This window comes from Antechinus flavipes, chromosome 1 (genome assembly GCF_016432865.1).
Source record: "Antechinus flavipes isolate AdamAnt ecotype Samford, QLD, Australia chromosome 1, AdamAnt_v2, whole genome shotgun sequence".
NCBI classification, from domain to species: domain Eukaryota; kingdom Metazoa; phylum Chordata; class Mammalia; order Dasyuromorphia; family Dasyuridae; genus Antechinus; species Antechinus flavipes.
Window position 1 is genome coordinate 677,903,074 of NC_067398.1, and position 27,003 is coordinate 677,930,076.

The 27,003-nt window shown below is 41.0% G+C and overlaps 1 protein-coding gene across 1 annotated transcript; it reads right to left on the reverse strand.

The window, feature by feature from the left end:
- Positions 1-4,481: 4,481 nt before the first annotated feature.
- Positions 4,482-7,475, reverse strand: LOC127545276 (zinc finger protein 345-like). The gene has a single exon (XM_051972448.1). The coding sequence runs from the start codon at positions 7,454-7,456 to the stop codon at positions 5,720-5,722; it is 1,737 nt and encodes a 578-aa protein (XP_051828408.1). The 5' UTR covers positions 7,457-7,475; the 3' UTR covers positions 4,482-5,719.
- Between the last annotated feature and the right edge of the window lie 19,528 nt (positions 7,476-27,003).

Genomic DNA, 27,003 nt, shown 5'->3' on the forward strand with positions numbered 1-27,003 from the left:
TTCCTTTTTTCTCCTCCTTTCCTTCCTTCTTTCCTGATTCCCTCCCTCCCTCCTTCCTTCCCTCCTTCTTTCCTTCCTTTCCTCCCTCCCTCCTTCCTTCCCTCCCTCCCTCCCTTTCTTCTTCCTTCCCTCCCTCCCTCCTTCCTTCCTTCCCTCCTTCTTTCCTTCCTCCCTTCCTTCTTTCCTTCCTTTCCTCCCTCCCTCCCTCTTTTACCCTGCCCCTTTCCTCCCTCCCTCCCTTCCTTCTTCCTTTTCCCCCTTCCCTTTCTTCCTTTCCTCCCTCCTTTCTTCTCTTCCTCCTTCCCTTTCCTCCCTCTCTCCCTTTTCCTCTGTTCTTTCCTTCCTTTCCTCCTTCCTTCTTTCCCTCCTTCCTTCCTTCCCTCCCTCCCTCCTTCCTTCCCTCAATGCTCATCAAGTGCACATCTAGTTTGAAGGCCTCTGGGGAGAGGGAACATGACACATGCCATCATCTGAAGCAGGCTGTTCCACCAAGTGTCAGTCCCTCTAACAATTAGGAAGTTTCTCCTGATATCCAGCCTAGAATATCTCCTGTTTCCCTCTTCTGCTCCCAATGCTGCTCTCTGGGCCCAAGCAGGACAATCTAATATCTTTTTTTTTTTTTTTTTTTAACAAATATGACTGACTTTTGAATCCTTGAACATAACTGTTCTGTCCATGGTCTAATGGGGATGTCCACTGGCTCTGGAGAGTTCAAGTCTGGTCTTAGATACTTACTGGCCATGAGACCCTGGGCAAATCATTTAACTTCTGCCTCAGTTGCAAATGAGTATAGTAATAGCAACTACTTCACAGAATTGTGAGGTTCAGATGAGAGATTTATAAAGCACTTAACATAGTGCCTGGAAGATAGTAAGTGCTTAGTAAATGCTTGTTTCCTCCCTTCCTTCCTCTTTTCTCCCTTCCTTCCTTCTTTTCTCTCTTCCTTCCCTCCTTCTTTCCTTCCTCCCTTCCTTTCTTCCTTTCTTCTCTCTTTCCTCCCTTTCTCCTTTCCTCCCTCCCTCCCTTTCTTCTTCCTTCCCTCTCTTCCTTCTTTCTTTCCCTCCCCCCTTCCTTCATTCCCTCCTTCTTTCCCTCTTTCCTTCTTTCTTTCCTTTCTTCCTTCTTTCCTTCTCATATCTGCTATGATCACAGAGGTGCCAGGCTTCTAGGTTTAGCCCAGTTGGCCAAGGAATGTGTTCTCTTTTGCCTAGGGGCCAGAGCTATTCTTCCCCTCCTCCCCCATTAGAAATCGTGGGGCTGCTCACTGATGCGGGGGAACCTTGCCTGGCATACCAGTATCCACCTATCACCTAGCAACTGGGAAAGAGGCGGGACTTTTCTGCAGCTGTTGTTATGGTGGTTTGCTCATCTTGTTAAGGAGTGAGCTCTCAATCCTCCCTCCCTCCTCCAACCTCAGGATTCCAATCCTTTCCCATGGGGAGGACCTGATCTTGTTGCTGGGGAAGCTGCAAACAATAACCCATTTATTTTGACTCCTGTCCATCTCCTCTTTGGATCCTCCACAGCAGCTCCTAATATCAGCAACCTAGAGCTGGAAGAGACTATCTAATTCAAACAGATGAGGAACTGAGGCCCACAAAGTGAACTGAGAAGAATCTGAGGAAGTATTTGAACCCAGATCTTCCAACTTGCCCAATTCTTTAGGCACTATGACAGGCAGCCTCTCAAGGGACCAAAGGGCCAGGGAAGGAACATTATCTTGTACTTAGGGTCATCTAATTAAGTTCCCTCCTTTTACAGATGTGGAATTCAAATACAGAATGGTTCACGGACTTGTCCAGATCACACAGGCATTGACGAGATCCAGGATTCACCCCTATGTCATCTTAATGCCAAATTTCTATTGCTTTCAACAGCCTTCCTCTCTGCCTTGGGAAAAATACTTAGTATCATAGCTTGAATGAGAATTTAGTTCTACTGTTTCCCAGTTGATGTATCAAATTTTAAATTGTATTTAATTCAATTCAATTCAAAAAGCCTTTATTAAAAGTGCCTACTCTATGTAAAGGGAAGAGGGCCTTTGAGACCATTAGATCCAATCCCTTCATTATAAAGATGGAGAAACTGAGGCTTGGCGCTGGCAAAGGATTTAACTGAGGACACATAATGAGTTAATTGCAGATCTGGGACTACACCCAAGATTTCAACTGCCTTGCATGAGCTAACAGCCTGTGATTCATTAGGGAGATAGAAGGCTCACGTACAATATATGAGCAAACACTGAATGGTGTGGTAAGAGACAGCGGTTAGTGCTATGTGAGACATTTCTAGGATTATTGAATGTTGCTTCCTCTTTAGGCACTCAGCCAATCTGGGCTCCTGGCTGTTCCCCGAACTCTGGACTCCTGCTTTTGTCTTTTTTTGCTGTGCCCTATGTCTGGATGTTTTCCCCTCTGCTTCTCAGAAATCCTAACTTCCCTCAAGACTCAGTTCATCCCCTTAGTTTTTTGTTTTATTTTGTTTTTGTCAGTAAAAAGAGAATCTTAAGGTTGAGGTCACCAGGAAAGATTCTTGGAGGAGCATCTTCCTGTAGGAAAAAGAACTTTGGTCTGCAGATAAGATTTTAGTTTCAATTTTGGATTCAGTCTTTTCCTCTCTGTGAGCCTCAGTTTTCTCATTTGTAAAATCAGCAGTTTAAATATTTTTATTTTTAGGTTTTTCTTCCTTAGCCGTGATGTCTCCATGTTAAGTTCCTTCCCAGCTTTAACAGTCTGTGTCCTGAGTTTTATGTTCTAATACCTTCCTAGTTCTCACATCCCATATTTTAATATCCCTCCAAACCCCAATAGTCTTATGTTTTGAAGATTTTCATTTCCCTATTTTCTTCTGGATTCAACATAGTCTCCATCATCCTCCAAAATTGCATCAGCTCTGAAACTCACACTTCTCCTGGCCTGGGTTTTTTCTTTTCCTGGCCTTGCAGGATTTGGGGCAACCCATCTGTGGAGGGAATCTTATCAAACCTTAATTTGTCTTGTAAGCTTCAATTAATTTTCATGAACTAGTGGTCAGTAAAGGGATTGGGCTCAATTAGCAGGAACAGTCTGTGAAGTAGATAGCTTGAGGAAAGGATGGGGCTTAAATGGGATGTTGAGGGGACCAGTGAAGTGATCAGAGTGCTGAGCAAGAGAGATATGGGACTCAGCAAGGATGCAGGGGACTAATAGTATGGGTGGTCACATGGGAATTGAATGAGGTAAATGGGGGTTTAGTAAGGAGATTGGGGACATTTGTGGCTAAGACTGGGTCTCATTAAGGGGATGGGGAGGCTTATTGGGAGAGATGGAGATTCAAGAAGAGGGATGGGGGTCCAGTAAGAGGTATAGGACTAAAAACCTGTAGGAGCTTCATAAAACACTTGTTTTCCTCCCACAGAAGGATGCAAGCACACGCCACTTTCTGCAGTGGTCTAGATGATGATATTACCTTCCTTCTCTAAGCTGTTCCATAGATTGGCTTAAACACCTTTTCCAAGTCACCAGTTTTAGAGCATGGATCAATTCTATTCTGATGATAGCTAAGGATATTAAGGAGGAAGACATGCTACAATCCCTCTAGGGATTGCAGTTAGGAGCCTCTGATGCAGTTTCCCTTTGTCCCAAGGATGAGAGAGGCCATACTAGCGGAAGATAGATGTGGTGGGTCCTTCCTGCAGCCCTTCTTGTTTCATTACCCTCTTTCAACACTCTCCCTCCTGTTAGCCATCTGAAAACTCCAATATATTTTCATGTCCCAAAGAAGGAACTGCAACTTGATTGTGGTGTCAGTAAACTCACTCCTGATCTGTGCCTGATCTCAACCCAAAAGTCATGGTTCTTATTTGCTGGTCCATGTCTAAGACAACTTTACTCTATTAGACTCTTCCTAGTTGGGTTATAGGAGCTTAGAAAAAGAACGAATCCTGAGTCTAACACCATCATCTTTCAAAAGTAATAAGACTCAGAGAATGTTAAGTGACTTAGGGTCATCCAGCAAGTAAGTACCTGAGGGGGCTGTTGATCTCTCTTCTCCCTGACTTAGAAGTGAGGAGTCTAGCACTCTAGCTACTCTACAATATTGCTTCTCCTTCCATAAACTTTTTTAGTCTTTCCCCTAGTTAGGGGAATTCAGCCCATTATTCAGTCTCCTTTAGCTGAGTCCCCAGTCTCCATCAATTCTTCCTGGCTTCCATTTTTCTCCCAAAGCTTCCTTTTTCTTATATTGCCATCTTGTCTCTTTGGCCTTTGTGGAAGGGAAGAAGGCAGTTCCCACATTACCTCTCTGTTCTGTGTTGAGAAGTTCTGAATTCCCTTTATGCCCTTTTTATCCTCCATCTTCCTTCAGTTCTTCAAGTTTATAAAAAGCCTTCTTAGGGCTTCAATCTTATTATCTTTCCTAGCTCAGCTGGAAGGCCTTCTCTTTTTTGTGTCATTCCCAGTCCCTTTTCAAGGATTCAGAAGCTCCTATATGCATTAGCATGTTAAAAAGGATTGCTTTATTATTAAGAGAAATAGCTATTATCTTCCATGAAAATACTCATTCTTCTATTTGCAAAGGATTTATGAACATCTATAAGTACAAGGCCCAGAGAAGGAGGAAAAGACTGAGTCTCAGCTCCCCTATCTTCACTTACATTTTAACTCATTTACCTTCAAGCTCCTAATCTGGAATCCTGCCCCATATATTAATTCCTAGGCTGGTCCAAGCCTGTCACTTTGCATATGAGAAAATTGAAATACTGAGTGGTTAATGACTTGCATCAGGTCACACAGGTAGGCAGCCTCAGGATTGGTTTTCAGATGGTTTGGATTTCAGGTGCTATGATTCTATAACCAGGTAAGAACTCTTTCTAGGTAAGTGGAGTGGTGCTCTGGATTCCAATCCTGGCTCTGAGAGCTGTACAAGCTATGTGACTTGATTGATTTATTAACCTCTCAGTTTCCTCATCTGTGAAATGGAGGTAATAGTAGTGCTTTATCCTGCAAATATCTTGTTTGCATGTTTTCTCTTCCCCATCAGACTGGAAGCTTTTTGAGAATAGGCTTCTTACACCTTTCTTGGTATTCTCAGTGCTTGGCACAGAGCCTAGTACATAGTAGGTGCTTAATAAATGTTTACTGACTACCTATATCAAAGATTGGTGAGGAAAGTCCTTTGTGAGTCTCAAAGTGCTAAAGACAAAAATATTTGTGGATTCAGAAGAAAACTTAGAGAAGATTGAATCCAATTTCTTTCTGAAACTGAGGGAGAGATGTGCTCTAATAAGGTCATTCTTAGTAAATGGCCGAATTGGGCTTTGAACTAGGTCTTCTGGTAAATTCAGTGTTCCTTCCTTAGTATTATGCTAACTGCACGGGGAGCAGGAGCTCTTTGTCTTTCTGTGTATCATCAATGCTTAGAATAGTGCCTGGTACACAGTAGGCATTCAATAAATGCATCTTGACTCACTTTCCCTACCTTATTTATTCTTCTCTGTAATCCCCCTCTCTCCTTGCACCTACTGCTTTCTTAAGTGCATAGTGAATGCTTGATAAACATTTGATAAAGTCACTTCATTAATGAAATTTCTATCTGGTAAAAATTTTTTTCACATTAATAAAGACTGAACTGTCCCAAAGATTTATCATGTTATTTCTTCTCATAGTTTTTCTCCCTGGCCTGAATTTTTCGATATTTTGTTATTTTGTACCGGTTGAGCAAGGGTTCGATGGGCTTCCCTTTATGTACAGAGTTTCTCTTCCACATGCTTTCTTTGATGCTTAATAAAGGACAGTCTATTGTTGAAACCTCTCTCACACTCACTACATTTATAATGTTTCTCTCCAGTATGAGTTCTTATGTGTTTGGCCAAGGATGAGCTTTGACTCAGGGCTTTGCCACATTCATTGCACTTATAAAGCTTCTCTCCAGTGTGAGTTCTCATATGTTTTGTAAGGGATGAGCTTTGGCTGAAGGCCTTCCCACATTCCCTACATTTATAAGGTTTCTCTCCCGTATGAATTCTTTGATGTCGAATAAGGTGTGGACTCTGGCTGAAGGCTTTGCCACATTGATTACATTCATAGGGCTTCTCCCCAGTGTGAACTCTCTGATGTAGAGTAAGCTGTTCATTCCACGTGAAGGCTTTCCCACATTCACTGCATTCATAAGGTTTTTCTCCAGTGTGAATCCTCTGATGCTTGATAAAGAACGAGCAATCACTAAAAGCTTTCCCACATTCCCTACATTCATAAGGTTTTTCTCCAGTATGAATTCTCTGATGTAGAGTAAGGTTTGATTTCTGTCTGAATGTTTTCCCACACTCATTACATTTGTAGGGTTTCTCCCCAGTGTGAATCCTCCTATGTTTTTTAAGGAGAGAGCTATGGTTGAAAGCTTTCCCACAGTCATGACATTTATAAGGTTTCTCCCTAGTATGAATTCTTTGATGTTTAGTCAGTGATGACCTGTCACTAAAGGATTTCCTGCATTTGTCACATTGATAGGGCTTCTCTCCTTTGTGAATTCTCTGATGTTTAGTAAGGAATGAACTGTTACTGAAGGCTTTTCCACATACATTACATTCATAAGGCTGCTCTCTAGTATGCATCTTCCGGTGAAGAATGAGATGTGAGTGCTGATTAGATTTTTCTCCTGTGTAAATTCTCTTATGGATAGTAAGGGATGACCGGACACTGAAGGCTTTTCCACAGTCATTACATTTATAGGGCTTTTCTCCAGTGTGAATTCTCTTATGGATAGTAAGGGATGATCGGACACTGAAGGCTTTTCCACAGTCATTACATTCATAAGGCTTTTCTCCAGTGTGAATTCTCTTATGGATAGTAAGGGATGATCGGACGCTGAAGGTTTTTCCACAGTCATTACATTGATAGGGTTTTTCCCCAGTGTGAATTCTCTGATGGGTAATAAGGGATGACCGGACACTAAAGGTTTTCCCACATTCGTGACACTCATAGGGCTTTTCCCCAGTGTGAGTCCTCTTATGTTTAATAAGGGATGAACTGTCACTGAAGGCTTTTCTGCATTTGTTACACTCATGGGGTTTCTTCCCAGTGTGAATCTTTTGATGTTGGATAAAAGCAGAATAATATTTGAAGTCCTTTTCATAACCAAGGAACTTATATAGTTTCCTCTGGTGCCGAACTAGGTCTGAGTCCTTTTCTCTCAAGCTTGCTTCAGAAGCACCAGGTGAGAGAAGCCTCTTGCCTTTGGTCTGGCCAATCAGAACTGACTTCATATTGGTGTTTCCTCCTACTTCATGGTCTGATTCTCGAGGAGACACATTCTTGTGAGTGACTGCCATTTGCCTCAAATGTCTCTCTTGGTTTCTCTGTTGCATCTTAAACTCTCTGCCTTCCCATGCCTCTCCTACCATAGCATTCCTGGGACCATCCCTTTTGAGTTTTTCTACAATCTTGCTCCAGTATGATCCTTTTTCAGGAATATCCTTCATGAGAGATGACACCTTGGTCTTAGACCTTGTCTCCCAATCTGAAAAAAAAGAATTCATTCATTCATTTATTCCTTAGACAAACATTTTTAAAATACTTTTTTTTTTAAATTATAGCTTTTTATTTACAAGACATATGCGTGGGTAATTTTTCAGCATTGACAACTGCAAAACCTTTTGTTCCAACTTTTCCCCTCCTTCCCCCACTCCTTCCCCCAGATGGCAGGTTGACCAATACACGTTAAATATGTTAAAGTATAAGTTAAATACAATATATGTATATGTATCCAAACAATTATTTTGCTGTACAAAAAGAATCGGACTCTGAAATAGTGTACAATTAGCCTGTGAAGGAAATCGAAAATGCAGACAGACAAAAGAATCTGGGGAGTATGAAACATCACACAATAAATCATGTAAGGAATACAGTATCCAGGAATATTCTGGGGCCAGCTAAAATTGGCTCTCAGTAGCCAACTGTAAAATTTTCATTTCCACCTTGGAAAGCAGGAAATGCTTTAATCAGGATTGATTTATTGTTCTGATGATTGCCCAGACTTAAAAAAAAATGATGGGGATAATATTAATAATAATGCTAATGAGGTGGTACTATATTCCTTCTCGCCACGGGAAAGGTGATTGTTAAACATTTAGCAACATATTTCTCATACTGCTGCACTGATAAATGATATTTTCCCATTTCACCTACCTCTCAGGATAAATGAGAAAATACTTGTAAAGTGCTTAGCAAAGTGACTGGCACACAGTAGGCACTAAATGATTACTGTTATTATGGCTTACAAAACGTTTTTCTCAAAACATTGGTATGTACATAGTGAAAGTATTAATTCTGTTTTACAGATTAAAAAGCAGAGATGGTACTAATCCACCCATTGTTAGTAACTCTAAGAACTAGGATTGGAATTTAGCTCGCAAAACAAGATACTTTGGTTTAGGTGAAGGTGAGTCATTAGTAGCTGCACCTGATCAGGGAAGGCTTCCTAGAAGAGGTGGCATTTGATGTGGGCTTTAAAGGATGGGTCAGAATTCAATAGATAGAGAAATGGAGGGAGGGGATTCCAGGAGAACAGAGTAAATAAAGGCACAAGGGCGGTAAATTTCATGGTGTGTTTGGGGGACAGAGAATAGACCAACTGGGTTGGTATATAGACTACATGGAAAGTAGTAATGTGAAATAAAACTGGCAAAATAGGGTAGCATCAAACTCTAGAAGACCTTCAATGCTACAAGAAGAATTTGAATTTTCCTTGGAAAGACATAGGAACCACTGAAGATTTTTGAATGAGGAGTAACATGATCATCCTGACAGTAGAATGAATAATGGATCAGTGTAGGCAAGATGTAATAAGGGATTGTACTATGTAGCATTGGGAATAGAAAGGAGGGGATGGATGGGAGAAACATGGCAGAATTGGAAAGAAACAAACTAGGCAACTGCCTGGATATGAAAGATGAGAAACAGGAAAGAGTCAAAGATAATACTGTGGCTCCAAGTGTTCTATTTCTTGGGTTGGGAGAAAAACAGTGCCAGAGAGAAATGAGAGGTGAACCACTGGAATAATGCTTGGCACTTGGATACAGTTGAGGGTTTTGATGAGGAAATGAGAAGGGAACAGGAGACAGTCCTAATGGGAGGTAGATATTTCAATATACAAGGTGGTCAAAGAGATTCAGGAGAAGGGAAGATGGGGAATTAGGGAAATCTGTAAGTAGAGGGGCTGAAAATATAGGAATGACAGGTTGCTGGCCAGGATTGAGATAAGAGTCAAGGGCTGATAAAAATGTATTTGCCTAGAGCCTTACAAATCTAAGCTAGATATTAAAGTAGAGTCAGCCCAATTGTGCAGTGTATAAAGTGCTGAGCCTAAAGTCAGGAGGAACTGAGTTCACTTACTAGTTGTGGGATTCTGGGCAAATCACTCAACTTTTTTCTACCTCATTTTTCTTAATTGTGAAATGGGAATGATAATAATAGCACCTACCTCCTGGGGATGTTGTAGGACCAAAGGAGAAATTTGTAAAAAGTGCTTAGCACAGTGTCTGGAGCTGTAGGGTGAAGGACTGAGGAGAGATTTTAGGCAGGAAGATCAATCGATCCAATCCAATAAACATTGATTAAGTGCTTACTGTGTGCCAAGTGCTGTGCTAAGCATCGATTGTACAATTAATAAAAAGAAAGCCAGTTCCTGCCCATTACTTATAATTAGAAGGTTGTTGTAATAGTCCAGCCATGAGATGGTGAAGATCTGAACTCTGCTGATGGCTGTCAGGGGAGAAAAGGGGATCCAAAGGAGGAAGAGATGTGAAGAAAAAAGGAGTTGGCAATAGGTTGGATGTGGGAGATGAATGGAGTCAAAGATGACCCAGAGGGAGCCCAGGTGATTGGGAGGAAGTAAAAAACAAGGAAGTTCAGAAGATTGGAAGGTTTGGGACAGAAAATGAGTAGAAGAAAATGGTATCAATTTATGAGGGGTCTTGAGAGCCAGGCAGAGGAGTTTAGGTTTTGAATAGGGATTCATTATAGATTCTTGAGCACAAGAGTAAGATGGCAAAAGGAGTGTCTTATGTAGATTCCTCTGGTGGTTGCATGCTGGGTGGGTTGAGACAAGAAGAAGATGGAATGGAGGAGGAGATCCTTAGAGTGACAATGATCTAAAGTAGATTGGGGGAGGGAGAAGAAACTGTCCATGAAGGGCAAATGTCTCATAGAAAAGACTGACAATTCAGTAATCAACCACTTAAAATGGATAGAGAGAAAAGATTCAAAGAATTACTGAATGATTTTTCTAGCAGTAGACTGAATCTGGTAGTACCAGTGACAGAAAAGACTGGGGGGGAAAGGAAACTGTTTTGTTTGGAAGAAGATGGGTTCTACAAGACAAGAATAAGGAACTGAAGTCAGGAGATCAGGGCTTTGATCTCAGGCTCACAAACTCACTGTGGTTTGTGACAGTGGCAACTCCCTTCACTTGTCTGAACTTCAGTGTCCACATCAGTAAAATGGGCAAGATACCTTTTTTTTTTTTGTTTTAATTTACATTTCAAAGAGCTATTGAGGAAAGTTCTTTGTAAACCCTGAGGTGCTAAAGAAAAGAGAGCTACTCCTCCCATGCAAGGTCTAGGATAACATCAATTTGAGGTTAAGAAGTAAAAATACTTGTCTGGAGATCAGAGTTGGTTGGGCTATAGGAGACAATTATTGTGCACAAACTTGACCTTTTTTTTTTTTTAATATTTGGGACACATTAACATGGACTTAATACTCGACAGTAGTGCTGCAAAACTGTGTTTCTTTAAATAGTCAGGCTGTTGAGTGATATTGAAGTCAGCTGTGGGTCTTTGAAACTCCTCTAGTCTCCAGTTTTATCTTCAGAATACTGATGAAAAGATGATTTCTAAAGTTCTTTCCCAATTCCAAAATTTCACATTTCTGTGATTGACTCATCAATTAGTTGGAGTTGGATAATTAAGAATAGCTAGGGCAAACCATAAGCTTTGATCTTCTTGTGGTTTGTCCTTCACTCTCAAGGAGTATTGTAACATCATGGGAGTGATGCCATGATTTGCAAGCAAATTGGATTTCAGTGAGGGAGGGCTATGTGAGGTCCCCTGCCCCATTTTTTCCTCCAGAATCAGCTGAGTTTAATGGCAATATATAGAGCAGGATGACTGGAAGTGGCCCTCCATGATCCAAAGGCAGAGGAGAAGCAGAGGGAAGAGTGAGATCTGATTGTTTGGTTCTACAAGACAGATGGGAATTAAAAAAGGGAATTTTTTTTTTTTTTACTCCCTAAAAACAGAGCAGAGCTCAGCAGAGTTTGGTCATAATGAGAGACAAGAAAGAGGGAATCCAGGTGAAATTACCTCCCGATACTGATGTAGACTGGGAAGGAAAGTCCGTGAAAAAGGGGCTCCTTAGTTCTAGACAACTGAAAATATAAACTGGCTTTGTCATTGACATCAGGGAAAAAGGCAGAGTCATCACCAGAAGGAAGGGAATTAGATTAGTTACAGGCAGAAGAAAACAATGTAAAATCCTGTGGGTTCTCAAAAGACAAGAAGGAAAATATTATCAAGATATAGGTAAGATCAACACAATTACATATGGCAGAAGAGCAGAGCAAAGTGAAGACTATGATAAAGTCACCATGGAGATAAAGGGTGGCAGAATCATGTCTCCTAGTTAGCTAAGTCCTTGGGCAAATCCTATATGATTTATGTTCTAAGGGTCCTCCTAGCTTTGACATTCTATGTTATAAGGCCCTCCCAGCCCTGACATCCTGGGTTCTAAGGGCCCTCCCAGCTCTGACCTCCTGGGTTCTAAGGGCCCTCCCAGCTCTGACCTCCTGGGTTTTAAGGGCCCTCCCTGCTATGATATCCTGTGTGCTAAGGGCCTTCCCAGCTCTGACCTCCTGGGTTCTAAGGGCCTTCCCACCTCTGACATTCCATGTTCTAAGGGCCCTCCTTGCTTGGTGCTAAGGTTTTTCTTAGCTCCTTTATTTTTTCTTCTATGGTGGTATTTGAGAATGGGATTTCTATTTGTGGATCATGGCTCATAGTTTGGTGTTGACAGATTCCTAGACACAAAGAAGACGAACAAAAGATTACAAATATGAAGAGAAGGAATAAGCAGCTGGGATACCACAAATTCATTGGAGACAAAAGGAAAGAAAGGAGTGAGAAGTAAAAACCATGGCCTCGAGTAGCTCTAGACAAATGTTCAGAGTTTATTCAACATATGAGAGGAACTTGAGATCCTAATGTGAGAGGTCAAGTTTGACCTCATGGCTACCATTCATGGAATTGGACTATGGCTTGGCAAGGATATACTGTAACTAAAATAACAGGTTAGGTAAAAGGGGAGGGCTAGGGTAAATTAAAACAACTTAATCATGTGATCAAATCCAGGAACTAGAGAAGGGAAACATGATGCTTAAGTATTTAGGTGAAAATCAAAGGAAGAAAAGTAACTTTGTTATTGGAATAAACTACAAACCACCCAGGCAGAAGAAGTAAACAGAAGAGTTTGGGAAACAGATGAGAAGTGTGGCATAGAACATGATATAGTAGTGATGGGACCTCAATATCTGCTAGAACTCTCTCTCCTTATGGTTAAAAGCCATGAAAATCTATAACTTCTTGATTTGCCTTAATTATGATTTCATTCTTCAAAAGATGGACGGACAAAGGAAATTATATCCAGGATCAGATTCTTATTAAGGAGAGGAAATTGATTGCTGGGGTGGAAATGATGGGAACTTTGGAAATATGTGAGTAATACAGCCTAAAATTTGTGATAGAGGAGAGAGAATTTAGGCATAGTCTGACAAGAACCTTAGATTTTAGGGAAGCATATTTCAAAGAGTTCAGAGAAAAAAATAGGAGTCCATGGAGTAGAATGCTCTAGGGCAGTGGTGTGAATTCCAATAGAAATGGGGGTTATGGGGCAGCTAGGTGGCTGCAGTGGATAGAGCACTAGCCCTCAAGTCAGGAGGACCTGAGTTCAAATCTAGTCTCAGACATTAACACTTCCTAGCTGTGAGACCCTGGGCAAGTCACTTAACCCCAATTGCCTCAGCAAAGAAAAAAAATGGGGGTCATTAAACCATAAGTACCCTTGTATGTTATATATTGAAATATGTTTATATATTTCTTTCTTTCTTTCTTTTTTTCTTTTTTTGCTCTCAAGAATGAAGTTCTGAAGAAATGAAAGGAAACAATTCTAGTAAGGATGTCCTCAGAGACTAATATGGCTGGCTGTACAAGGAACTCACCAACTAACTTAGAGGTTAAAAAATAAAAATGGAAGATAATAATTATAGTAATAACTAACATTTATATAGTACTTAATATTGGCAAGCATTGTGTTAAGCACTTTATAATGATTATCTCATTGGATCTTATAAAGTGGGTGATATTATTATCCCCATTTTACAGATGAAAAAACAAACAGATTAGTGATTTGCCTGGCGTCACACAGATTGCAAGTATCTTCATCCTCCAGGAAGATTTCCAATACTCTGCCTACTATGCCATTTTAGCTAACAGAAGTTGTGAATGTATAATTCTATAAAAGCTGTGTGAGGAACACAGAAGCTCAGAATAAGCAGAGGCAGGCAAGGGAAGCTCAAGGACCACAATTTTTTTTATTTGGAAGAAAAAGGGATAGTAAAGAAAGGATAAACTTTTGCTTGGAGTAGATGGGATGATGATAACTAAGAACAGAGAGAAGGTAGAGCTGTCAGGACTTATTTTTATTTTTGTTTTTTCCTTGGCAGAAACATATAGTAGAAATGATGAAATAGCAACAATATGATTAACTGATACCAGAACCAAGGTAAGTGCAATGAAATAAAAAGGAGTATTTTGTTGCTTTTGATGAGTCAAATCACTTGGCCAGAGAAAGCTGGTAGATGTGATGGCGGAGCCACTGGCAGTGATGTCTGAAAGATCATGGAGGGTAGGAGGGCAAATGTCCCAAATCTTAAAAGAAGGGCCTGAGAACAGAGTCTGTAAACCACAGGCTACTGAGCTTGACTTACAGTCCTAGGAAAGTTCAAGGACAGTTCATTAAAGAGATGGCTGGCAAATATTTAGAAATGGATGCAAGGTTTACAAAGACTCAGGCTTCATCAAAGACAGGTTAACTACCTTTTCTTTTTTGTTAGGATTAATAAACTAGTTGATTAGGGGTTTCCAAATTCCTGAACCAGCTGAGGGAGTCCTTTCAATGACTTGCACCTGTTTATGGCCCTCACTCACCTGGACAGATGGCTCCAGAGCTGCTTCTCTTTCCGGCCCAAGGATCCTTCCCTTGCTCCAAATGGGAGATCACTTCAGGTTTAAAAACTGGAAGGCCTGTTTATGGGAAAAGAGGCCAAGCTTGAGACACAGTCACCCCACAGTTTTGCCCCATAGGAACTCCATTCATCCAGCATCATTCACTTGATAAATTTGTTTTAAACATTCACTGCATGCAGAACACCATGTTTAGGGCTAGGGTAAGGCACAATTGAAATAAGACAGTTCCTGCTCTCATGGGGCTTACATTCTAACACCTTGGTCTTTGGGAAGAGAAGATAATAGGGAAGCCCAGTGGAATGTGAGGAAGACTTTGGAAGGAGCTCAACCAATGATTTCTCTCCAGTAATCAATGGAGGCATCTTCTCCCTTGGCTCCTCAAGGGAGTCATCAAATTTGGGAAATCGAAGATGGGAAAACTACAGCCTTAATTACATAATGAAAAATTCTCATATAAAATACCTATTTAAAGCACAATTTTTTTTCCCCTGGGAAACAGGGAATAAGACTCCAGGCATTTTCACTGGCTGTACTCCATGCCTTGAATTCTCTCACTCCTTATCTCTTCCTCCTGAGTTCTCTGACTTCTTGCAAATCTCAGCTAAAACCCTACCATTCTCCGTGTTAACTTCTTCCTTCAGTTTATCCTTATATAGCTTGTTTGTACATAGTTGTTTGCATGTTGTTTTCCTCATTAAATTGTGAATTCCTTGAAGGAAGGAATGTTTCTCCCTCTCTTTGAATCCCTAGCGCTTATCTCCTGCCTTTCCAGTCCCCTTGGGTCCCAGAACCAGGGCTTCCTACTAAGTCAATAAGTATGTTTAATAAATACTTGTTAACTTGGCAGAAATGTCCTGGTTCTGAAACCCAAGGGGACTTGGAAGGTGGGAGTCTTGATTTCAAACTCTTCTCCCACTTCTTTGTTCTCTGAACAGAGGAGAATGACCAACAAAATGAGTGGCTTGAGTGGGCCAGTTGGGAGTAATGAGAACCTATTCCTACCCAAGGAGACCAGGTTCTTGAAGTTCTCCAGCATCACGTCCCTGTACAGCTCCTTCTGAGCAGGGTTCAGCTGTACCCACTCCTGTGGGGTGAAGTCCACGGCCACATCCTTGAATGTCATGGATTCCTGAAACACAGAACATGTTTCTGCTCACCCAGAGACCTCAGGGTCTGAGAGAGAAGAGTGAAGGTCTTACCATTGTGAGGATTGGGGAGGAATTAAAACAAGTTATATGGGAAATGGTTGTGGAAGTGGAGTTTTTGTCAGGGATGGTGTCAAGGTAGGTTCCTTCTCAGGCAGGAACTGGATCAGATGCTCTCTGAGGTCTGTTCCCCTACTCAAGCCTGAACATCAGACGCTTAGAGATTTAATAAAGATGTATATTTAAATAATTAAGGTTGAAATTGTGGAGCTCAGAAAGTGATCACCCAGATACTCAGAGAAGAAAGTGAGTTGAATTAGCAAGAAAAAGCTTGCAATTTTGGATTTGATAATACCCTAGAGCTGAGGTGTCAAACCCATTGAACTCTTTCTAGTCACCAACTGTTCTTGAATACTAGAACCAGATTACCATGTAATCAGGAAATGTTTAACAAAATAAATGTCAATAGAATTCTAGGTGAATAATGTTCATTTGTAGTTCAATAGGCACCTGAAAAGATTAGTTTCTATTTGAGTTTGATAGCATTGACCTATAGGCTGTTTAGTCCAATTATAGTATCAATCAATAAGTGTTTATTGTGTTGGCTAGCACCATGCTTGGGGCTGGGGTTATATATCCAAAATGACACAGTCCCTGCTTTCAAGGAGCTTACATTCTACTAATCTCATCCTTGCTGTCAAAAGGAACTCTCCTGGCTCATAGATTCTCAGGGATGGAAGGGATCCCAGAGGTCAGTCCATGCAGGGAAAGAATTCCCATTGCAAAATGCTCATCAAGTGCACATCTAGTTTGAAAGCTTCTGGTGAGAGGGAACATGCCATCATCTGAAGGGTCAGTCCCTCTAGCAATTAGGAAGTTTCTCCTGATATCCAGCCTAGGATATCTGCCTATTTCCCTCTTCTGCTCCCAATGCTGCTCTCTGGGCCCGAGCAGGACATTCTAATGTCTTTTTTTTTTTTTTTTAAACAAATATGACTGACTTTTGAATCTTTGAACCCATCTGTTATGTCCTTGGTCTAGTGGGGAGAGCACTGGTGCTGGAGAGTTCAAATCTGGTCTTAGATAGTTACTGGCCATGTGACCCTGGGCAAATCATTTAACCTCTGCCTCAGTTGTAAAATGACTATAGTAATAGACTTACTTCACAGAATTGTTGTGAGGTTCAAATGAGAGATTTATAAAGCACTTAGCATAGTGCCTGGAACATAGTAAGTGCTTAGTAAATGCTTGTTTTCTCCCTTTCTCCCTCCCTCCCTTCCTTTTCTCCTTCTTCCCTTGCTTCCTCTTTTTCTTCTTTCCATGAGCCTTATCTCCTAAAGACTAAAAAGTCCTAGTTCATTTCATGTTTCCTTGCCTGGATTATATTTATGGCTCCTATCACTAGTAAATGTTTTTTTGATGAATGATCTCAAGGACTTTTGACATGTAAGTGTCCTTGGTTTCTCACAAAGCAGCTGATTCTATTTTTGTAAGGAGGCTCTTCCTTTTAAAGAAATAGCCTTAGCTTCCTGTTCCACTTCACTAAACACTTACTAAATGCTTACTGGGTAAAGAGCACAGAGTGGGGTGCAGGATGGTGTTGGAGAAGACCATGCTCCCAGGGGACTCAAACCCATCAAATCCTTGTTCTGCTCTGTGGGGCCAAGGAGAACACACCAAATCCCTGTTCCACATGCTAGTCTTTTATGTACCTGAGAAGATGTTTGAATCACAAGGTTGTTCTGATTTTCAGCTAGGTGGTATAGTGACTAGAGTGCCTGCCCTGAAAACAGGAAGATCTGAGTTCAAATCCAACCTCAGACACTAGCTGTGTGACCCTACAAATCACTTAACTCAATTTCTTCATCTGTCAAATGAGCTGGAAAAGGAAATGGCAAACTGTTCCAGTATTTTTGCCCAGAAAACTCCAAATGGGGTCATGAAGAGTTGGACAAGACTGAACAACAATGTAGATATTTTGCAAACTTTAAATTATTACACAAATTCTAGTTATTTACATTATTATTTCATATCTTCTATGAAACATTTCCAATTCCTTTAGCTGGCCCTCATAGGACAAGGTCATTCTACCTTTCCTCTTCATCCTTTTCTGGATAATCCTTAGTTCTCAGTCTTCTCTCCGTAACTCTAGGTGTGTTCCGACCAGAGCAGCAGACAACAGACTGAGCGCTAGATTTTTTAAGTTTAAGACTCTGAATGTTTTTGTCTGACAAAATCCACTTTGTTGGTTCATGCTATGTAGAAGGCAAAGAAAAATCTAGCTTGATGCCTTCTCTACTCTTGGATAGGACAGATGACTTTTTGAACCCTTGTGGAGGATTTTATATTTATCACCATTAGACTTTGTCCAATTAGTTTGTCTCATCACTCCATACTGTAAATACTTTTGAGTCCCGATTTTGCCACCCAATGTATCAATTTGCTAATTCTTGTGTGCCATTCTCCTGATAGAAAAATAGTGAGAGGCTCAGGTCAAAAAATAAAGCTTTGTGGTGCAAAGAAGTTGTGGGATAAGGGAAGGAAATGCCTTTGAAACATGAGAGGGAAATTCAGGACATAGAATAAATCCAACTTACCTGGGATTGAACTGTCTGGAGTCCAACAACTCTTTCTGCCTCCTCTGGGGGATGGATAGAGTCCAGGAAGGGTATGGCTAGGGGAAGAGAAGGTAAGTATGAGGGAAAAATCCTATCCTATACCAGGCTAGGCTGGAAATCCCCACAATACAATACAAAATAACAATATGCTACAACAAGAGTTTATTAAAGATCTATTAGGCATATAATACTATGCATGACATTTAGCTAAGACATGATATATGGTTCAAAGAGCAGTATATGGCTAAATCACAAATATACAGATAACTAGACAGATGATAAAGGGAGTTAGGTGGCATAGTGGATAGAGTGCTGGGCCTGAAGTCAGGAAGACTCATTTTCAAATATGAACTTAGACATTTTACTAGTTGTGTGACCCTGGAGAAATAATTTAACTGTCTCAGTTTTCCCATCTGTAAAATGAACTGCAGAAGGAAATGGCAAACCACTTTAGTATCTCTGCCAAAAAACCCTCATGGACAGTACTGGTATGTCATGGTCAGTGGATCATGAAGAGTTGAACACAACTGAAATAACAACAAATGGTAAAACAATAATATAGGACAAGTCCATTGGCAAGTACATGAAAAATGTTATATGTGAAGTAGTAATGGGGGAAGGAATATTCCTGATTTTGGAAAACCAGGGAAGGCTTCATGGAAGAAGTAGAAGTTAGGAATGCTGCTCCCACATTCAGAATGATCTCAAGAAAGGCTGTCCAATTTCCTAGGATCTGAGATATGAAGTTCATGGATAATATTCTCTAGAACACTGAGCCAATGTTCTGGCTCTAAGGTCATAGCAGATCTGCACAAGGGGAAAGATCTCTGGCCTGGGTGGGTGGGGGGAACCCAGTAATTGAATTTTTAGCTCTATTTTCAGCTATAGGATATTTAAACTTTTAATTAAAAGTTTAAGCCCAATTCTATTAAACCCAAACTCTTTTTCAACTCCTCACTGACTGAGCTGAAATACTTTCACTGGCTCACATGAGAGGGGGGCATTCACTGACTTCTCTAGAGTCCTACAATTGTGATATGTTTGCTTTGCCATCAGACTGCTCTTATTACTAACATGAGCCAGCTGGAAGCTTAGGGCAGTAGCCACTCTCTGTGCCAAAGGATGATCAAGAGCACATAATGAAAAGCCATGAAAGGTGCTTGAACAAGATCAAAGCAAAGTTCTTAGATTCTCTGACTGAAGGCAGGGGAAAGAAGATCCCTTTGAAAGTGACTGCGCTGTTCTATGGGAATAGCCAATGGAAAAGGATGTTACTTCTAAGATCTCTGCTAAAGAGGGATTTGGAAGATATATTGCAGCTGAAAGCCCAAATTAGACCTCCAAACCTTATCTTTTTCAGAATAAGCCTTCCATGAGTCTTATGTCTCAAAGGAGTTTTCCCTGTACTGGGTTGGCCTATGACACATCCAGAGTGAATCATTTGGTCCTCCAACTCTCCTGGAGTTCTCACCTCTCTTTCCAGCCATTTTGGTTCAACTTTTTCAAGTCACTCCCTCCTCTCACTCTTGGTCGTTGAGCTCCCAGGCAGGCTTTAGCACTGGCAAGGACAGGATCCACTCCTCTTTCAGCTTTCCTGAAATGTGGAAGAACCTTAGGTCACTGCTGTCTCTTAAAACATATTCTTCTCTCAGAGCTTTTTTCCTAATGCTATAAATCCTAGAAGAACTTAAGCCCAATGCCTATTTGAAAAGAAAATTCCTCTACAACTAGACTAATAACTGATCATCTGGCCACCACTTGGAGACTTTCACTGATGGAGAGCTTACCATCTCCTGAGAATCATAGGACCATAGATTTAGACCTGGAAGGGACCTTAAAAATCATCTCATCTAACACACTCATGTTTTACATGTGAGAAAATAGACCCCCAAAATTTATATGACTAGCCTAACTCCATATAAGTAGTAATTGAGGGTCAAAATTTAAATCACTCTAACTCCATTGCAAGATAGATTCTCCTTCTATACCAAGCCTAATTGCAAATTTTCTCTTTTATGAAACCAAAATCTCATCCTGCAATGTTTTCCTAGTATTCCTAGTTCTGCTCTCTGGGAAAAGAGCACAACAAATTTCTCCCAAGTGATAACCAGCTTTGACATATTTGATTATGTCCTCCATGAATCTTCTTTTATTCAGGCTAATCTCTCCCAACTCTTTTATGGCCCAGAACCAGGTTCTTGACAATCCCACAATGGAGCTGAGGGACTGCAAAGTTAAAGTCAGTGTCTTTCTTTAGCTGAGACCTTCTTTCTGGGACCCCCATTTGTCATCTAGGGAAGAAGCCCTTTAGAACCTCAGACTGCAATCTGAAAACTCTCTCCTGAACTTTTGGGGCAGTCTTAGAAAAATTCCTGGTTGGGAGAATTAGGAGATTGTCCTATCTTTGTCCCTCTATATTCAAGAATATGCCTTCTCTGAAGTTTGGTTTTTCCTCCCATAAAATCAGGGAACTTGATTAGAATCTCTTAGTTTCTTCAGCTCTGACATTATAGGAATGAACGTCAAGCTGAAAGCCAAGCAGTTTTAGAGGGTGTACAGAGCCTTCTGGTTACCAAGGAGTGGACTAGCCACAGGGTGGTGCTGTAAGCGCACCAGCAAGGAAAGTTCCAGGTTGTATAAAAGAAGACCATAAAACAGTATTGTGATCAGACAGGTGACAACAGAGGCAATGGCCATAAACCAGGACTATGATAAAAATCAGAATGGATCATGATGTACAGAGGATGGTGGATTGATGGATCAGACTAGATTTCCAGGATGCATACATGGTGGCCCTGAGTCTATGTAGGTAAGGAAACTGACTGGCCATGTGGTAGAGGAAAAGTTTAGGATGCAGACCCAGGCCATATGCATAGGAGTGCTAGGGCTAGAAACCTAGGGTAGCTTAGGATAGAGACCAGGATCTGTAAACATTGTGGCTTCATAATGATGCTTGTGGCCTCATAGGGTAGTCTACGGATCCAGTGTGCACACAATGATGCTGAAGATGTTGTATAAAGCGGTTATATAAGGTGGCCACACGATGGCGCTGTAGCCACCTGAATTAGCAGAGAGTTTGGAAACCTAGCTAGGATAGAACTTTAGGACATATACATAACTGGCCACATGATGGTGCTGAAGTCATATAGGTTAGACTAGATTCTTAGAATCTAGCCATTGCACACAATGGCCACATGGTGGCGCTGAGGTCATATAGGTTTAGACTATTTTTAATCTAGCCCATGCACACAGTGGCTACATTGTAGCGCTGAGGACATATAGGTTAGACTAGATTCTTAAAGTCTAGCCCTTGTATACAATGGCCACATGGTGGCGCTAAGGTCATATAGGTTTAGACTGGATTCTTAAATCTAGCCCGTTCCCACAGTGTCTACATTGTAGCTCTGAGGTCACATAGGATAGACTGGATTCTTCGTCTATCCTATGCATACAGTGGATACATTGTAATGCCGGGCACATAGGTTAGACTAGATTCTTAAAGTCTAAGCCCTTGCATACAATGGCCACATGGTGGCGCTGAAGTCATATAGGGTAGAGTAGATTCTTAGAGTCTATCCCTTGCAAACAGTGACCACCTGGTGGCGTTTTGGGTAATAGAGATTAGAACAGTCCTAAATGGGCACACATCTGCAGTGAGGACCTACAGACTTGCTCAGCATCCCCGGGTCCCTGTAGGGAGAAGGGAATGGAGAGCCGCCCCCAGCCCAGCAGGGCCCCTTCCCCCATTTGCATCCTCACCATTCCCTCTGCCCCTGCGCCTCCGAGGTCGGTCTCCAGGCCCACCCTGGCTTGACCGCAAGGCTGCTAGAATGGCCAGAGGTTGTACGAGACAAAGCGGTGAACGCCCAGGCTGGAAGCTGAGGAGCACCGCGGAGACCTCTGGGAAATGTAGTGTAGCGACAGATAGAGTTGACTCTCAATGCATTTTGGGAGTGATAGTTCGATTTAGGGACTGTGTTGTCCTGGGTGGGTGAGTGCAAGGATACCTTAGGATGAACAGATTGGGCTTTTCACCAGTCTCAGTCCATTCAGTTCAGTAAATCTTAATTAAGTGCTTACTGTTTCTAAGTTAGGAGAAAAGTCGCATGAGTATCAGAATGTTGGGGTGAGTGTGATCAATCTGTCCCTAATTCTCAGGGAACTCTCTAAGACTGCATAATTTCAGGCCAGTTGCAAACTATTCCATTTTCAGATGAGCAAATAGAGTTAGAGAAAAGAAAATTTCGCCCTCTAAAATTGCAAAATTGCAAAATTGCAGGTCAGTTGCAAACTGCTCCATTTTACAGAGGAGAAAACTGAGTTAGATGTGTCCTTTTCAACAATTAGGTGATTCAAGCCAGTTTCTTTTTTCTTTCTATCTTTCTTTCTTATAGTTTTTTTTATTTACAAGATATATGCATGAGTAATTTTTCAGCATTGACAATTGCAAAACCTTTTGTTCCAATTTTTCCCCTCCTTTCCCTCTCCCCCTCCCTTAGATGGCAGGTTGACCAATACATGTTAAATATGTTAAAGTATAAGTTAAATACAAGATATGTATACATGTCCATACAATTATTTTGTCAAGCCAGTTTCAATATACTTGTGATGGAGAGAGCCATCTGCATCCAGAAAGAGGACTATGGGAATTGAGTGTGGATCACAATATAGTATTTTCACCATTTTTTGTTGTTTGCTTGCTTCTTCTTCTTTTTTTTTCTCATTCCCCCCACTCCCCTTTTGATCTGATTTTTCTTGTGCAGCATGGTAATTCTTGAAATATGTATAGAAGAATTGCATGTTTAACATAATTGAATTATTTGTTTCTAGGGGAGGGAGTAGAGGAAGGGAGGGAGAAAAATTTGGAGCACAAGATTTTGCAAGGATGAATATTGAAAATTATCTTTGTATATATTTTGAAAATTAAAGGCTATTATTTAAAGAAAAAAGAGACAGCTCAGTAAGAAAAAAGAAAATTTCACTCTCTAAGTCACAGGGATCCTCAAACTTTTTAAATAGGGGGCCAGTTCACTGTCCCTCAGACTGTTGGAGGGCTGGACTATAGTAAAAACAAAAACTTTGTTTTATGGGCCTTTAAATAAAGAAACTTCATAGTCCTGGGAGAGGAGGATAAAATCCTCAGCTACCGCATTTGGCCTGAGGGCCGTAGTTTGAGGACTGCTGCCTAAGACTTCAAAGTTGTAGGCCAGTTGCAAACTACTCCATTTTATAGATAAGAAAACTGACAGAAAAAACTTCATCTCATAGGACTGCAGATAGAGTTTGACGGTATCTCAGAAATCCTCATTTTCAGATAAGAAAACTGGTTCAAACCTTCCCATGGCCACACAAAGAAAAAATATCTGAGCTGGATCTCTTGCTACTCTGTCCCATATCATTCACATAGTTTTTCCTGTTTGCAGGTGAGGCAAGAACTCCATGGGAATGGCTAGATCCTTTCCTGGGGGCTGATACAGCAGAGGCTTTCTCCAACTTCTTAATTCAAACTCCATGAAAATGCACCTCCCTCCTTTATTCTTCTTCCAGTCAGCAGAGGCTAATGAAGGTTCAGCTCTGGTTTCAGGGACAGTTCTTTTGGGAAAGAGGCTGTGAACACATTGGCCTCTGGAGTAGGGTAGAAGGTATTCTGACACAGGGTGCTGGTTCCTGTTCATTCAGCCTTCAGTATTTCCGGGGAGTAGGGTACCCTTGCTCAGGGAGCTAATGCCATCATTCTCCCTAATAACTCTAAGCCTTTACATCTTTGTCATTTCTAAATTAAACAATATCTTAAATGGAAGGAATTGTAGAAAACATGGTGTAGTTCACACTTTCTGGGCAGAAATCCCACCTCTCCTCTCTTATTTCTCCCCCCTTTCTCTCTTCCCTCTACTCCCCCCAGGCAATTGAGATTAATTGACTTGCCCAGGGTCACACAGCTAGAAAGTATTAGTGTCTGAGGTCAAATTTGAACTCAGGTCCTCCTGAGTTCAGGGCTGGTGATCCAATGGGCCACCTAGCTGCCCCCTGGGCAGAATTTCCATGACAACCTATAAAGGGCTGAAACTCTGAGTTGATGCACTAAGGTAGAGCAACCAAGCACTTAAGGCTAATTACTGATCGGACAATACTCTATTAGCATATTCTTGGAAAATGGCCCTTTCCACTATTCTGTGCTGGTCCAGTCTTTTGGTGTATACAGAGAATTGTGGGAAGGATTAGGGGGTGGAGTAAGACAAACCAGAGTGACTTTGGCAGTAGACGAGGAAGAAGGAGGTCGTGAAGATTCTGTATCCATCCAATTCACTTCTACCCCTAAAGACCAAGAATAAAGACCAAGGACTTTTGCTTATCCTGACTCCAGCTGATTCTAAGGCATCCGGTGCTAACTTGGTGTTCACAACAACCCATGTCCATATAAAGATTCCAGTGATGGGGAAATTCCATGATTTCCAGTGCACTTTGTTCCACTTTAAAGCATCTCTAACGATTACAAAGTTTTCTTTCTTTCTTTCTTTCTTTTTTTTTTTTTTTTATATTGTATCCAAATGTTTTATATGATCCCCTTCCCTTTCCCTATCCTATAAGGCCAAATAGACTAATTCTAATTGGTCTTCCAGATGTAGTCTTCCTCTCTTCCTTATATCTTCTTTTTTTCTAGGATAAACATTCTCATTTTCCTCAATTGATCTTCATGTAGAATGATCTTCAGAAGTCTGACCAGCTTGATCACTATCCTATGAATATGGACGTTTGTTAATGTCTCTCCTGGAATGATTCCCAAAATTAATGACAAAACATTTGTTAAGCATTTTTGATGTTATGTGTCAAGGATTGTGTGTTAGGCTTTGAGTGTTCATATAAAAAATTGAGACAGTTCCTGCTATTGCAAATGGGGTAGATGATGCAGTAGAATAGTCTCAGAGGGCTTCTGTTTGTAGTTAGGGACAGGGGGGAAGAAAAACAAGTTGTTGTTGCCCACCAGGACAAGTGCGGGGGTGGAGGGGTTGGGGGGGTGGGGTTGTGGTAAACAGAATGCTAGGTAGCTTGGATCCTGCTACGTGTTTCTTTTACTTGTTTTTCTCAAAATTTGGCCAATAGGTTAAGAAGTAAACATTTCCCTTGAGAGGGTCTAACCAATAAGCAAACATCTTCCCCTTACCCCTTTAGCCCTACCTTTCCCTACAAAATACTCAACCAGAAGTACCCCTTGGACCAGCAAGTCCCCTGATGCTGCTTGGTCCCATCCTGCTCTATATGCCTTTTCCTTTGAGAAACCAGTCCGGTGTCCAGGTAATTCTTACCTGCAGAACTTGTTTTCCCACTGCAATAATACTATCCATTTAGTTTGATCATGACAGAAGATAGCAGCATCATAAGCTCTCCCTTTCTGGAAATTGTGCTACTCTTTTTTTGACCATTTTTATTTTTTCTTTCCATGTGGCTTTGGTCTTACTTGGAATCCCTTCTCTTCTTTTCCTTTTGATTCTCCTGGCTTCCTTCAAGTTTCAGCTAAGAGCTTCAGTTCCATAGGAAGCCTCTCCTCATCTTTCTTTCCTTCCCTCTGAAATTAGCCCTAATTGATCTTGTGTGTATATATACATACATATATATGTGTCATTTGTGTCTATACACAAATAAATTATATATAATTATAAATTTTATCTAATATATTATTATAATAATTAGATATAAATTGTATAAACACAATTGCATATATTTATTTATATAAAATCTGTACTTGTTTGCCCCTTTCCATTAAATTGGAAGCAAAGGACTGTTTTTTGCTTTTGTTTCTCCATTGCCTAATATAATTCTTGGCATACAGTAGGTGTTTAATACATGCTTATTGACTGACTGCAAATTATAAGCTTAGAGCAGTGGTTCTCAAAGTATGGTCTAGAGAATCCTGGGGATCTCTGAAACCTTTTAGAAGGCCTACATTTATTTCCAATATGGTAAATGTCTATAAATATAATCCAGATAAATGAAAATGCTTTGGAGAGATTCTCAATAATTTTTAATAGGATAAAGATAGTGAAAACAAAAGTTTGAGAACCACTGGCTTAGAGAATGGCCCTTGAGAGTGGGATGCTGAAAAGTTGTGTCCCAGGGCATGCAGCTAGTAAGCATCAGAGAAGGGGCAGGCACAAAGTCACCTTCCTGGTTCTGAACTCCAATTCCCTTGCCTCTACTGACATCACTTTACCTGGATGAAGTACTTAAGATTTTGCAAAGTGCTTTACACAAATTCTCTCTTTTATAAACTTCACAAAAACTCTGTAAAATAAAATACTACAGGTGTTATAAATTGTAATGTTTTACAAATGAGGGGGCAGGGGAGAAACATGCATTTATTTAGTGCCATGTTATGTGCCAAGCATTGTACTTTATAATACAAGTATTATAAAGATAATGATTTATAAAGTATGAATAAGATAATACTTTACAAGTATTATCTCAAATGAGGAGCCTTGGACACAAGTGACTTGCTTGGGACCACATAGCTAATGGGAGTCACTCTTCCTTACAAGCTCTTCTCCGTTCTGTGCTTCTTAGGAAGTATCTAAGCGTTTAAGGAGAAAGTCACCCTTCGCAGGAAAAAGTCATGTCCCTGTAGGTCCTACGAAGCAGGACTACTACTACTCCCAGAATCCTCTGTTCTGTGGTCTTGTCTATTTCCCAGTGGTCACAGCGGCCCCGTTCCATTTCCGCCTTGGCAAAGTTAGCCCTTTGTCCTTCGTTTTAGTCAGCCACGTGGGCGGACTCCAGCCTGGGCTAGGCAGAGGGGTGGAATGGAGTAAGGGAAGGAGCGTCAGGACTCCCCATCGCCTTGCCCCTCCCCCCACGCTGCTGTCCTTAGGACTAGAAGGGAGGTGGGGCAACCAGACACAGCCCAGAGATCTCCAGGATTGGGGAGAGCCAGGTGGGCATGGGTGAGAGTTATAAGCAAGCTTGGGAGAGC

Excerpts from the sequence above, each read along its gene's own strand:
- LOC127545276 (XM_051972448.1), bottom strand. The coding sequence starts at position 7,456 with ATGAAGGATATTCCTGAAAAAGGATCATACTGGAGCAAGATTGTAGAA.